Source organism: Oryza brachyantha, chromosome 3, assembly GCF_000231095.2.
Source record: "Oryza brachyantha chromosome 3, ObraRS2, whole genome shotgun sequence".
Taxonomy (NCBI): domain Eukaryota; kingdom Viridiplantae; phylum Streptophyta; class Magnoliopsida; order Poales; family Poaceae; genus Oryza; species Oryza brachyantha.
In genome coordinates, this window is record NC_023165.2 from 9248684 (window position 1) to 9261336 (window position 12653).

General features: G+C 41.3%; 1 protein-coding gene and 1 non-coding gene across 2 annotated transcripts; one reads left to right on the forward strand and one right to left on the reverse strand.

Moving 5' to 3' along the window:
- Positions 1-1114: 1114 nt before the first annotated feature.
- Positions 1115-1187, reverse strand: TRNAA-AGC. Its single transcript has one exon. It is a non-coding gene; the product is annotated as a tRNA-Ala (tRNA).
- A 309-nt stretch (positions 1188-1496) lies between these two features.
- Positions 1497-8908, forward strand: LOC102719748. The gene is made up of 10 exons (XM_006649888.3): positions 1497-1622; positions 1754-1843; positions 1921-2025; positions 2333-2434; positions 3626-3710; positions 4198-4282; positions 4382-4426; positions 4546-7527; positions 7696-7912; positions 8058-8908. Exons 1-10 carry the CDS (start codon positions 1524-1526, stop codon positions 8628-8630), a joined length of 4383 nt encoding a protein of 1460 aa, XP_006649951.1. The 5' UTR covers positions 1497-1523; the 3' UTR covers positions 8631-8908.
- The last annotated feature ends 3745 nt before the right edge of the window (positions 8909-12653 follow it).

The window sequence follows — 12653 nt, forward strand, 5'->3', positions numbered from 1 at the left end:
TGCAAAAGGATATGCATTGTGGACCTCTCGCCGTTTGTGTTTCTGTTGGTTGGGGTAGTTGCAAAACTGCTTGTATTGCTCACAACAACGCATAACTAAGCTGTGTCGCTGGCGCCATGCTGTTTTGTGCATGCGGCCGTATCAATTATCAAGTTTTTGGGCGTGGCATCGGATCCTGAACTCGGTGACGATCGATGGCGACACGGCCATGCATATATGCTGTATTTTGCGTGGTTTGTGCGTCCGTGTCAATTGGTCAGGGCTGCGCGAGATTGGTGCGCAGGGCGTCTGAAGAGCGCGACGCGTGGTAGGCAAATTTGGTTGGGATTAGGAGCTCCAACAAAAACGAAACGAGCAATTTGACTTAAGGGTTTGTACATGTAGCAGGCGGGAGCTTACGCACTTCCGAAACGAAGCAGGCCGTTTGACTTGGGATTTTGTAGGTCTGGAGCTGATGCAGTCGGCAAAAGTATATTAGCATAATTGATAGCGGAGTTAAAAAATAATCAGAGGTATTTGTAAGCCAAAACGACAATGGAGGAAAAAAATACAACGGGGCAAAATATCGTCCCTATCTTTTCACTTGATCTGTTTATACCTATAAGCGAAAATTTAAATTTTTATTTTTAAATTTAGAGTTTACTTTAGAGGGTTTGTATTGAAGTTTATTTTTCAATATTAGGTTTTAGATCACAAATAGTATGTATATAAAAAATTTATTAATTAATTATTTATTATTTACAAATATATCGTGCCAAACCATCACACCCTATAAAGATCTATAAAGTTAGTGAAGAAAAAAACAAAATAGAAACAGAGATGAATACATTTTTAGAAGTATATAAGTCAAAATAGATGGAGATGAATAATTTTTAGAAGTATACAAGTCAAAACAGAAATGTTAGAAGTATATAAGTCAAAATAAAAATGGAGATGAATTTTTTTTAAGAAATATATAAGATCTTTATAAAGATAGTGAAGAAAAAGACAAAATAGAAATGGAGATGAATAATTTTTAGAAGTACATAAGTCAAAATAGAAATGTTAGAAGTATATAAGTTAAAATAGAAATGAAGATGAAATTTTTTAGAAATATATGTGTCAAAAACAAAAATGGAGATGCGGGGTATCGATCCCCGTACCTCTCGCATGCTAAGCGAGCGCTCTACCATCTGAGCTACATCCCCATATGTTTATAAATATCAGAAAGAATATAAATAATAAAGCTGATGGGCCTCAGTTACCAAGAAGATCCAGGTTACGAGTGCCCAGTAGCCCACGGCCCAGTTAGAAACTATTTTCTACTGTTTCGTTCCCAAGCCGAAAAATTTCCTCAGTTTCCCTCTCTCTCCTCTCGCCCAAAATCAAAATCTTCCCCGGTAAGACACACTGAACGCGGCGCGAAGCGAACACGGAGGAGGCGAAAGTAGAATCCCCAACCCAAATCCAGGGACAAACCCTAGCCCCTGCTCCGATCCAGACTCCCTTCGCGCGGCTTGGCCTTGGCAGCCCCCCCAGTCGCAATGGCCTCTCCCATCAGCGGCAGCGACGACGATGACGGGCACCTCTTCGCCGGCGTCCGCTTCGTCCTCGTCGGGTTCGACACCGTATCGGAGTCCCAGGTGAGCGCGTGGCTCCGCCCCCCATCCTCCACATTTCGCCCCCCACACGCGAGCTCGTGGTTTCGCGGCGGTTCGCCTCGGTATTCTCTCGAGGAATGATGTTTTGGTTACTTTCGGTGTCGTTCTCCCAGTACCGGTCGGAGATGGTGCGGCGCAGCGGCGTGGATGCGGGGAGGTTGGGCAACGGGTGCACCCACGTCATCGTCTACGGCCTCGTCTACGTGAGTTGGGCTTAAGGGTTCTGTCTGCTGCTTCGTTGGGGACTTGGGGCCATGGTGTGATTTTGGTTTTTGGGCAGGATGACTCGGTTTGCGTGGGGGCGCGGGCGGAAGGGAAGAAGGTCGTCACTGAGCTTTGGGTGGAAGATAGCTTGGAACGGGGAGTGCTTGCCGATGCCGATAGGGTCAGTCTCTCTGCTATTTGTTCGTGTATCTTGCTCCTATTTTCGCATCACCCATAAATTTGGTTGAGTTCTTCTGTAGTGGGCGTGAGATACCGGAAGATTATAACTCCCTGTGACACACCGAATGTACTGAAATTCTAGCATGGTTTTTCCGAAAAAATGGAACTTCCATATAATGGTAGAAAGACTCGAATTGTTTCAGTTTGTTTAAAAACCTTGCAGCTTTCATTGCAGTCATATGTTCGCATTTTTTTTTTCACATGTTGGCTTAGATTTTTGAAACAGTACTGATTGTTTTCTTTTCCAGGTTTTGTATTGGCCGGTCAGGGATTTAAAGGGAATAGCAGGGAGTGAAACATTACACATTTGCTTGACGGGTTACCAAAGAAATGGTCGCGAAGATATAATGGTAATATTCAAACCTGCTAGTTCAAAACTGCACTGCGTATGGTTCTACATATAGTCTATCGATCTGTTTGTCTTTAGTTGATTTATTGTAAATATAATAATCTAAGGCCACGTTCGTTCGGCAAGTTTAGTAACCGAGATTCCTTCATTGTTCGCGCGTACGCTTCCCAAACTGCTAAACAGTTTATTTTTATTGAAAATTTTCTATAGGAAAGTTGCTTTAAAAAATCATATTAATCTATTTTTTATTTTTTATAATTAATAATTAATTAATCATATACTAATCTATCACCACATTTTCCGTGCCGGTTAGTTACCTATCTACCGAACGCAGCCTAAGACATTGTTTTTGGCACACCATTTTGAAATGCTCTGTGTTGAGTCTTAGAATGCTGTTTATGGTTTCTTAGCTGCATCCTAGATTATATCTGAAAATATATGTACAAATTGGAGTGGGTGTTTCTACAGCATGTAACAGTAGTGTGAATATGCCTCAGGAGCAGATGGATATCTTCTCCTCTTTGCTTAGTTGACTAGAAAGAACTGTGTGCCACCCATTAACAAGTAATGAGCAGCTGTAGTAATACATTAATACTCCCCACGTTCCATAATCCATATTATAAGACTTTCTAGCCCTAACTAGATTCATCCGTTGATAAAGGTATATGGTTTGTATATGTGTCTAGATTTATTAGCATCTATATGAATCTAGAGAATGCTAGAAAACCATACATTGTGGAACGGAAGGAGTATTATATAATCCATTATCCATATTTTATCAATCTGACTTATTTGTACAAATGGAAATGGATTGCTTTGGGTGTTTGCATTTTCTTTTGCCTCATAGTTTATTTAGATCTTTACGGACACAATTATTGCTTTTATCGGTGGGAAGCCCTGTTATTTTGACATGTTGTTTGCACGTCATATATGTTTCTTGAAAAGAATGTAGTGCACTTGGTTCCTTATGCTGATACTTGTTCCTACTTTATGTGGACCACATCCTTATGCAGATTTAGAGATTTGTAAATGCTGTTGCATTTATTATAGTGAATGGTTTATATATCAGAAGTTCAAGAAAGGACCACATTGCGTTCATACATAGTCTTTAATATTGTTGGAATTATGGTTGCACTGTTATATTTATTTATTTGTGGTGAAGCATTCCTTTTTTTCTCATATTTTATTGCAGAACATGGTTTCTTTGATGGGAGCACAGTTCTCCAAATCTTTGACGCCAGGCGTAGCCACTCATCTTATTTGCTATAAATTTGAAGGTTTGTTGCTACTCTTCATAGTCCATTTATCCTACATATAGATGAGCATGCTTCATTTTAAGCTTGCATTATATTGGTGGTTGTTTTGTCCAATTTTTCACCATGTAATTTCATCGCGCTCTAAAGTTTAAACAATGTATCATTGTATCTTCAACCATTTTTGGCATTTCTTTGTTTGTTATTCGTATACTATGTAGAAATTAATCTCATGATCATGGTTAATGTTTTTTCTTCATTCATGCCATAGTAGTAGACAGATGAAAACCTGCACAAACTTTTGAATGTTTGTCATAAAAAATGCTTCTTTTGTCGGTTAGTAAGCATCCAGAAAATATTCTTCTTTCTAGTATATTGGAAACAAAAATCAGGATATGGCTATCAAATGGCTGTTAAGGATCACCTATTTTTTACTCATGTATATTAATGATGAAATAAGACTTTATCATGTCTCTTTTCATGACAAATCTCAGTTTTCCAAACGAACTAGGTGAGAAGTACGAGGCTGCTAAGAAGGTGAAGTTGAAGTACAACTTGGACATCAAACTTGTTAATCACCGTTGGTTGGAAGACTGGTATTACACAGCGTTCTTTCTATACCAACTTCACTGGTAGCAAACATGTTAACCGGATTATTATATAACTTGCCTGTTCTTTTTCTAAAAAAATGGCAGCTTAAAGTCTTGGAAAATTCTTCCGGTAGATGATTACAGCAAAAGGTAAGTAATCTGTTTTCTTCTTTGAAGATCTTTTTTGAACTTGTACTGTATTCCTGTGTTGAGTTTGGAATATATTTCTGGATTTCACATGAACTAATGCTAGCTATTTATTCTTACAGTAGTTGGGAGCTAGAGATAATGGAGGCGCAAGCGAAGGACTCAGAAGACGAGGAAGATGTGGTACAAAAATCATTTAGAAATAAGACTGTTGGATCCACTCCCAACCCAAAAGGTAGTGTGGGAACTTCTGCTAACCCTGTGGTGAATGCACCAATTCAGCCAGCTATTATTTCCAGCGATAATATAGAGATGGTTGCCGAAAAGCTTCAGAATATTCCTGGTCAGATCAGGAAAGCAGAAGATGCCCTCAACAGGACACATGATATCACAGCCCAAGGAACTCCTAAAACTACTGGATTGGTGATGTCTGCTAACACTGATTTTAGCACACCTGGTCAGGTTCCACTTATTCTCAGTGGCAACAGAGGGGATGCTGCAGTAAGAGATTTGAACAGTACAGATCAGATCCAGGGGAACAAAGACAAAGATGTTGGCACAAGGATACTGGATGTTACATCAAGTGCATTGGGCACTCCAAGCTCAAGCAAGACGGTTGTTTCTGCTAACCATAATCTCCATTCCTTGAACAAGACAAATTCTGTGGAGGATCATGGCAACATTGGTGCTAGCAAAGCTGACTTAACCACCTCATCAAGAGAAATTCTGTCTTCAAATGTACTTGATTCATCTACTGTTGCCAGAGGACAAAGTCAAGATGATTATGGAGCCAAATGCACTCTTGACGCAGCTGGTCAGTCAATTATTAATGAGAAGGTCACCAATCATGATGTTCATTTGAAGTCAGAAAGCAATGCTTCGCTCAATATCAACAACAAAAGTTATTTGAAGCCCACAGAGAAGTCAGTATGGACTGAACAATATTCAGGTGACCATATGACATCACCTCAGGGGACTGAGGGGAGCATGTTGAGAGCTGATTCTAGTATCTCGACAGCATGTAAAGGAGCAAAAATAAGTGCCAAGCTAGCTGACTTCCAGGTTCTGAAAGGTGGTGAAAATATACAGAATGAGAATTTACTGGATGGTACACATTCTCAAAATAAGAAGTGCTTGATCTCCCCATCTTGCTTCAAACTGCAAAGTGGTGATATGGGGAAGGAAACTGGGACATGGAACTCTACCTTTGCAAGTAGGCTTAGTGACACATCTGAACCAGCAATTTGGCCATCTGTAGGAACAAATCCAAGTGAAGCTGCTAACGTTCATTTGGGAAAGCAACAGTCTGGCTCATCTAAATCAAGATCTAGGACTGCACTCAAGCATGCTAATCCGGTTGATGGAGTCAAGCTTCCTCAATATTCTGCAAGTGAGACAAATGTGCAGCCTCTGCAGAAACCCAAAGAATTGCTCACATCAAGCCTTTCAGCAACTGTTCAGGATGTAAAAAGATGTCCAGATTGCTCTTTTCAAAACAAGGATGGGGAATGTGCACAAGATAGTGGTGATACAATGAATCAAGATGGCTTGCCACTGATGCAAGACGTTCATAAAATGGTCAGAACTTCTGACATATCTTTACACAGTTTAAGGAATTCAAAACTTATCCACTGTTTTGGAAATGATGATACTGAGATGACTAATGCACTTGATGTCAGCAAAAACGAAGCAGCAGTGGCTTCACATTGCAAGCCTGAGAAAGTGTTACATGGTGAAAATGTGAAGGCAGACTGTCTTAAAGATTTTCCAGGTACTTCAAACAATGTTCTATGTCAAAAAGGTTATCTAAAGAAAGTGGCATCTCGTAATGCAATGAATGCTGGCACAAAGAGACCTCGTAGTGCTGCTAGCAATGTGATAGATGGTCCAGTGATTAACAATGACAATGCAGTAGTTTCTGACTCAGAGCCGGATAAAATGATTGCTTACGAGCACATTGGTGAAACCACTAAAGACAGCCATGATAATGCAACTGCAGCAGAGTGCAGAGCCAACTCTCTGGACAAAGTTCCTATGGATGGAGTGAGTACTATTTCCAAAAGGCTGCGGAATATTCACACCAAGAAAAATAATACACATGCATCTTCCAACTTGGAATCCAATAAGGTTATTTCTGAGGAAAATACTGGAACTGGGATAAACCATAGGAAGTTTGTGAGTAATAATGCAACCCCTGAAGAACATCAAACAAATTCTCCAAAGAAGTTACCTAATACCAGTGTGAAAAATACAGTTACCAAGAGGTTTCGGGCATCTGACACCAAAATGGCTTGTGAATCATCAGTTGATAAAACTGAAACAATGGCTGCCAAGTCACTGTTTGGTGACTTATTTACTTCCCAAAACATTGACGATAACCCTAAAAAGCTTTCAAGTAGTGCAAGTGCTGATGGCTGTGGATCACTCTCCCCTAAGAATGTATCATCTGGCAGAGTTAGGAATGCTGTGGCCAAGAGGAAAATAAAAGCTCTAGAAGACAAGTCAGACAGAAAGCTTGGTAAAATTAGTGATGCCATTGTATCTGCAGCTAAAGCTGTCGCATCAAGGAGAATTGAAGAAAGCTCATGCAATATCAACAAAGTAACTGCTGATCAAGATTCTCTGGAGGCCGATGGAACAAGAGATGTATCTGGCTTATTTTCCAAAGATACTTCTGTGATAAGCAGGTCAAAAAACTTGAATAACTCTAGGTTGAGATGCAGCAGAAGAAATAAATCTATTTCTTTAGACGATGGAAAGGAAAACATGCAAGGCAATGGTATTCTCAGTTCTAAATCCAATGGCAGAACTGGTAGTATGAATTCCATGTTTGATGCAAATTCAATGCAGAACAGTGCAAATATATTCAATGAGCCTGTAAGGATAAAAGGAAATAAGCCAGCCCTCTTGATCACACCTGAGCCTACATGTTTTATTTTAAGCGGACATCGCCAACAGAGAAAGGATTATAGATCAATACTTAGGCGCCTAAAGGCTCGAGTTTGCAGGGATTCACATCATTGGTCATACCAAGCGACACATTTTATTGCCCCAGATCCTCTCAAGAGAACTGAGAAATTCTTTGCAGCTGCTGCAGCCGGCAAGTAAGGACTACAATGTTGATTCTTAAGGTTTTATTTTGAAGCAAGCAGTTATATTAGCTTGTCATTGTATTAACTTTTTACTACATATACATATGGATTATATTTTATCACATGCTAGAATGCTACACATGTATATTCACAGCTAAATTCCAACTTTCCTCAAAATAGGTGGATACTGAAAACTGATTACTTGACCTCTTGCAATGAGGCTGGCAAACTGTTGGACGAAGAACCATTTGAATGGTTTGGTACGGGCTTTAATGCTGGGGAAACAATCAGCTTTGAAGCTCCCCAAAAATGGCGTATTTTGAGACAGCAGATGGGCCATGGTGCCTTCTATGGGATGCAGATAATTGCATATGGACAATTCGTTACTCCATCGCTGGTAAGACTTGTTAGTCCAAGCAACTCATCTAACAACAGCAACCGTACCTTGTTGCGGAAGCGCAATTATACATTATAAGCTACTACTCATCGTCGTATTACATATCTCTGTTTTCATCTAATTTTCAGATTTCCTTTCTTACCAGGATACGCTGAAGCGTGCAGTGCGATCTGGTGATGGCACCATCTTAGCGACCTCGCCACCGTACACACGGTTCTTGAACTCTGACGTCGACTTTGCTGTAGTATCCTCGAGCATGCCAAGTGCAGACGCATGGGTTCAACAATTCATCAGTCACAATATTCCTTGTATCAGTGCTGATTATCTGGTTGAGTACGTCTGCAAGCCTGGGCATCCGCTTGACAGACATGTTCTCTTCAACACAAACGATCTGGCCAACAAGGCCCTCAAAAGGCTTCTTCAAAACCAGCAAGAGGTGGCCACAGATATAGTGAAGCCTCAGGAGGACGGAGATCCCGATGACATGAGCTGCTCGGTGTGCGGGAGTACAGACCGGGGCGAGGTGATGCTCATCTGCGGCACCGAGGATGGCTCGACCGGCTGCGGTATCGGCATGCACATCGACTGCTGCGATCCTCCCATGGAAGCTGTCCCAGACGATGACTGGCTGTGCCCCAAGTGCGAAATGCCCAAAGCGACCAAGAAACCTGCTGCGTTACGCGCAGCCAGCAAATCAAGAGTATCCAGGCGAAGGTGATTTTCTGCGTTCGCTCATGTTTAAATGATTGAAACAAAATGAACGGTGTATTTATTTTCATCCGTTGTAAAGTTCTTATCAGCGACAGAAATGCTGGCTCGGCATTTCTGAAGTTTAGTATTAGTAGTTTCTCATGCTGCTGCAATGCTAGCCTGTTTCCCCACGGCCTATGTGCAATGGATCGGTTGAAGTGGATAGCAAAAAAAAATGTTGATTCTTCAAAATGCAATGTAAATGTCGGGTGATTGACGAATAGCTTCCTGAAGATATAATCCCGTTTTGAGGCCATCGGTCGCTGAACAGTCAGTTTTATCAGTTGCCAAGAAAAGAAAATGGAAAGAAACTGTCGTTTCAGTTGGGCCTAGCGACGTGTCGAAAAGACTAAATTCCGCTAAGCACAAAATTATATCAACACAGGCTTGTGGGCCTCTCAGAAAAACAGCAGGTTTGTGGGCCAGGCAGATTGGGCCACACCGACCTGCTCCACCTTATCAGAAAAATTAGAGCAACGCCTATCGACGACACGTCCGTGCACAACAGTTCACTTATTTTGGAATGGGGATAGTGTTACACAGCAACCGAGCCGCCGTCGTCACGCCATCTCATGATTATCATCTGCTCATTGCCTTCAGCGCTTTCCATATCCACCAGAGGATGCTATCATGAAACCATGCAAGGATGAGAGCACGCCACTGTTCAAACCTGGAAAAACCACTCGAGAACCACTGCATCACCCGGCCGAAAAAAAAATTGCCTTGCCTTGGAAGAAACAGTAGTAGAAAAAAAAATGCGTCAGTGAAAGCTTTTACATCAAGCTCCAAAAAGCATTGCAGGTGATTTGGACACAAAGCAACCATGGTTAACACACGCCCCGGCTATACTGCTCATCTCCTCTTTTGCTATTCTCCAATTCACCAATGAGGCGATTAGGCCATAGCCTTTCCACCAGCTGGTCCTCAGCGACACTCAAAGCACGGCTTCTTTTTGGATCCCCTACCTTGAAACTGTCCCGAAAAGCCAGTGCAGCCATCACGCCCTTCCTCTTCATCCATGTGACGCGATCCTTTCCTTGCACATGTACACACTTGTACTCGTTCACTTCACTCTACGAACCATCTATCCCCAGGCTAATAGAGAGGAGGCAGTAAAGAAGGCGGCAAAAGGCAGGGACGCATTATGGGTGGCCGAGATCGGAAGCATTTCGCTAGCTCTCGTCCTACTAACAGAAGAAAGGGCAGCAGGCCATGATTTTCTTTTCATCCTCTCACAAGTCGCAGCCTGTTGGTTGCAGCGAGAGAGGGAGAGAGAGAGGCTGCGTTCGGTAAGGAGAGGAGTAAGCTAACTTGCCAGCCGCGGAAAACACAGTAATATATTAATAAATGATTAATTAATAATTAATTATTTAAAAAATATATAATATATTAATGTGATTTTTTGAAACAACTTTTCTATAGAAATTTTTAAAAAAATATACCGTTTTACAGTTTGAAAAGTATACACGTAAAAAACGAGAATGTTAAGTTATCTTACTGAGGTGGCCCGTTCTCATTTGCTATCGCAGGCTTGCCAGGAACGGGATCGCATTTGCTATCGCGTCGCGCTGGCCCGTTCTCATCCGTTGCTACTGTTGTTTGCCCACGCTCCAAAACGGCGGCTGTATCGGTCCGCCCAACCTTCAACCCAAATTTGTGGGGCTGTATTTGGTAATCGACCGAACACAGCAATTGCTTTTGTCTCCCATGGTTGCTGTACGACCTCCCGTTTTTACACTATCTTTATATTTGCATTGTTGCCATGACTTTTTTTTTTCAAAAATATTTAGGGAGAGAGGACTATGGACGCGTTCGCAAGATGCTAATATCTCCCTCTTTTTCTGTTTGCACGTTTTCCAAACTGTTAAATATTATATTTTTTTGCTAAAAAGTTTATATGAAAGTTGTTTAAAAAATCATATTATTTTATTTTTCAAGTTTAAAATAGATAATACTTAATTAATCATATGCTAATGATATTTCTCATTTTGAAATTAATCATATGCTAATGATATTTCTCATTTTGCATGGCTGGGTAGGTACATCCACACCTGCTGTTACGAACCTATGTGAATGTACCGTATTTAGGCCGCTTTATTTTGATGATGGTTAGATAATTGACACGTAAAACGTAGTAGCAGATTAGCATATGATTAATTAATTCTTAGATATAAAAATTATAAAATGGATTCATATTATTTTTAAAGCAATTTTCCAATAAAAACATTTTATAAAAATACATCATTAAGCAATTCGGAAATTTAACATGGCATCTACTATCTACCTATATAGCATACAATTCACCTAACAATTGATAGGTGTATTCCCTATGAGGGCATTAGGATCAAGCTAACTCCACACCTTTGTTTTCTTTTATTGCATGGTATATCTATACGAACAACGTATCACATTACCACAACACATGTACACGCACACTCGTCCACCCGTAAATATGTCCTTGATGTATAGTTAAAGTGACAAAACTAGTGATAATTTCGCTAACATTGCTAAGAAAATTATATTAAAAGTTTTTTAAGGGTTTGGGGATTTAAGCTTAGTTGGATTGAGCCATAAGTTCACGTCTCCACCATCACACCGTCAATGCTTTTCAAATCTTATGGCTTTCTTAAACTACCCATAGGGTGCTTTACTCTTGAGCAATTTTATCATCCTTAAAAAGGTATGAGGAGGTACCACTGTTTTCTATATAAAATTTGGTATATCTTGGTACTTTAGATACTAGAAGGTATTAAATTTTACATAGAAAATAGTGGTACCTCATAATAACTTCTCAAGGATGAAAAATATGCTATTTACTTTTACATATAATTCCAAAAATATAGAAAATACCCTGCCCCAACCCCCATTTTTTACTGTCCCTATTGAACCCCTACAGGATAAGATCCTTGGCTCAGCCACTGAACTCCATGACCAAAGAAGCCAATCAACGTGCTAATCAGTAATCACACACGCTGACGTAGTCACGTGTGACCAAAGGAACCCATAAAAAAGAGAGAGAAAGAGAAAGGGAAAAAAAAAAAGAAAACACCCACAGCACAAGCACAAGCAGGCAGCATCAGCCAGGCGAACAGAGGTGGCCACTGCGGGCAAGTACACATCCAAGCCGCAAAACAAATCCCCTTGCTTTCGTTTCGTTGGTGGGGTGGGGGAAGGGAAAATTAAAAAAAAGCGGCTTAAACGCGGCCCAGGTCAAGGCCCCCCATGTGCATGCGCCTCCGCCTCAGTCTGCCCGTGCCGGCCAGCTCCCCCCACCAACGAACGGCCTCCCGGTGGAATCCGAGGCGCAACGCACCGCTGCTTTGCTTTGCTTTGCTTGCTACCGATCTCTCCGTGACGCCGCTGCGGCTGCGCTTTTACGCGGCTCGTGCAGAAAAAAAAAAAACTGACGCCCTAATCCAAAACGGCGCCAATCGGAGAAAACTGGGGAGCGGATCGCCAGCGGGGAAGATGCTTGTTATTATGCCGTTATGCAGTTAAGCAGCTCATGATTATTGGGCGGGGCGTGTGCCCAGCGCCGATCATGTGCCAGCGTATAGGCGGGCACGGGCTAATTATGAGCATTACCTATCCTGGTTACGAGTAAATATCTTCTCTCCCTTCCACGGTGCGATGGTGATCCATGCATCTGTTTCTGCACTGTACTGTTTGGATCATGGAGTTGTTGTGATCTACTTACTGCTAAATGGCAGCGTCCAAGATTGTGCTGCTAGTTTCTTATACGATCTATGCAATCCTTGGATCGGAGATGTACAAGTATTAGATTGTACAAGATCACAGAAACGAACAGGATCGAGTCCTTGAGAAGCAGCATTCCACATCTCCACATGTAATTGTTTTTGCCCAAGCTTCTCTGACCTGTCTGTGTACTCCCTCCCGTACAAATACATGTTTGTCTATTAAGACATCATCAAATGGTATTCAAGTACGAGTTTAACCACTGGATTCTATTGTCAAATAGCTATAAAACCGT

Coding starts and splice junctions, on each gene's coding strand:
- LOC102719748 (XM_006649888.3), top strand. CDS start 1,524: ATGGCCTCTCCCATCAGCGGCAGCGACGACGATGACGGGCACCTCTTC. Junction 3,711..4,197: donor TATTTGCTATAAATTTGAAG/GTTTGTTGCTAC, acceptor CAAACGAACTAG/GTGAGAAGTACGAGGCTGCT. Junction 7,913..8,057: donor AATTCGTTACTCCATCGCTG/GTAAGACTTGTT, acceptor CTTTCTTACCAG/GATACGCTGAAGCGTGCAGT.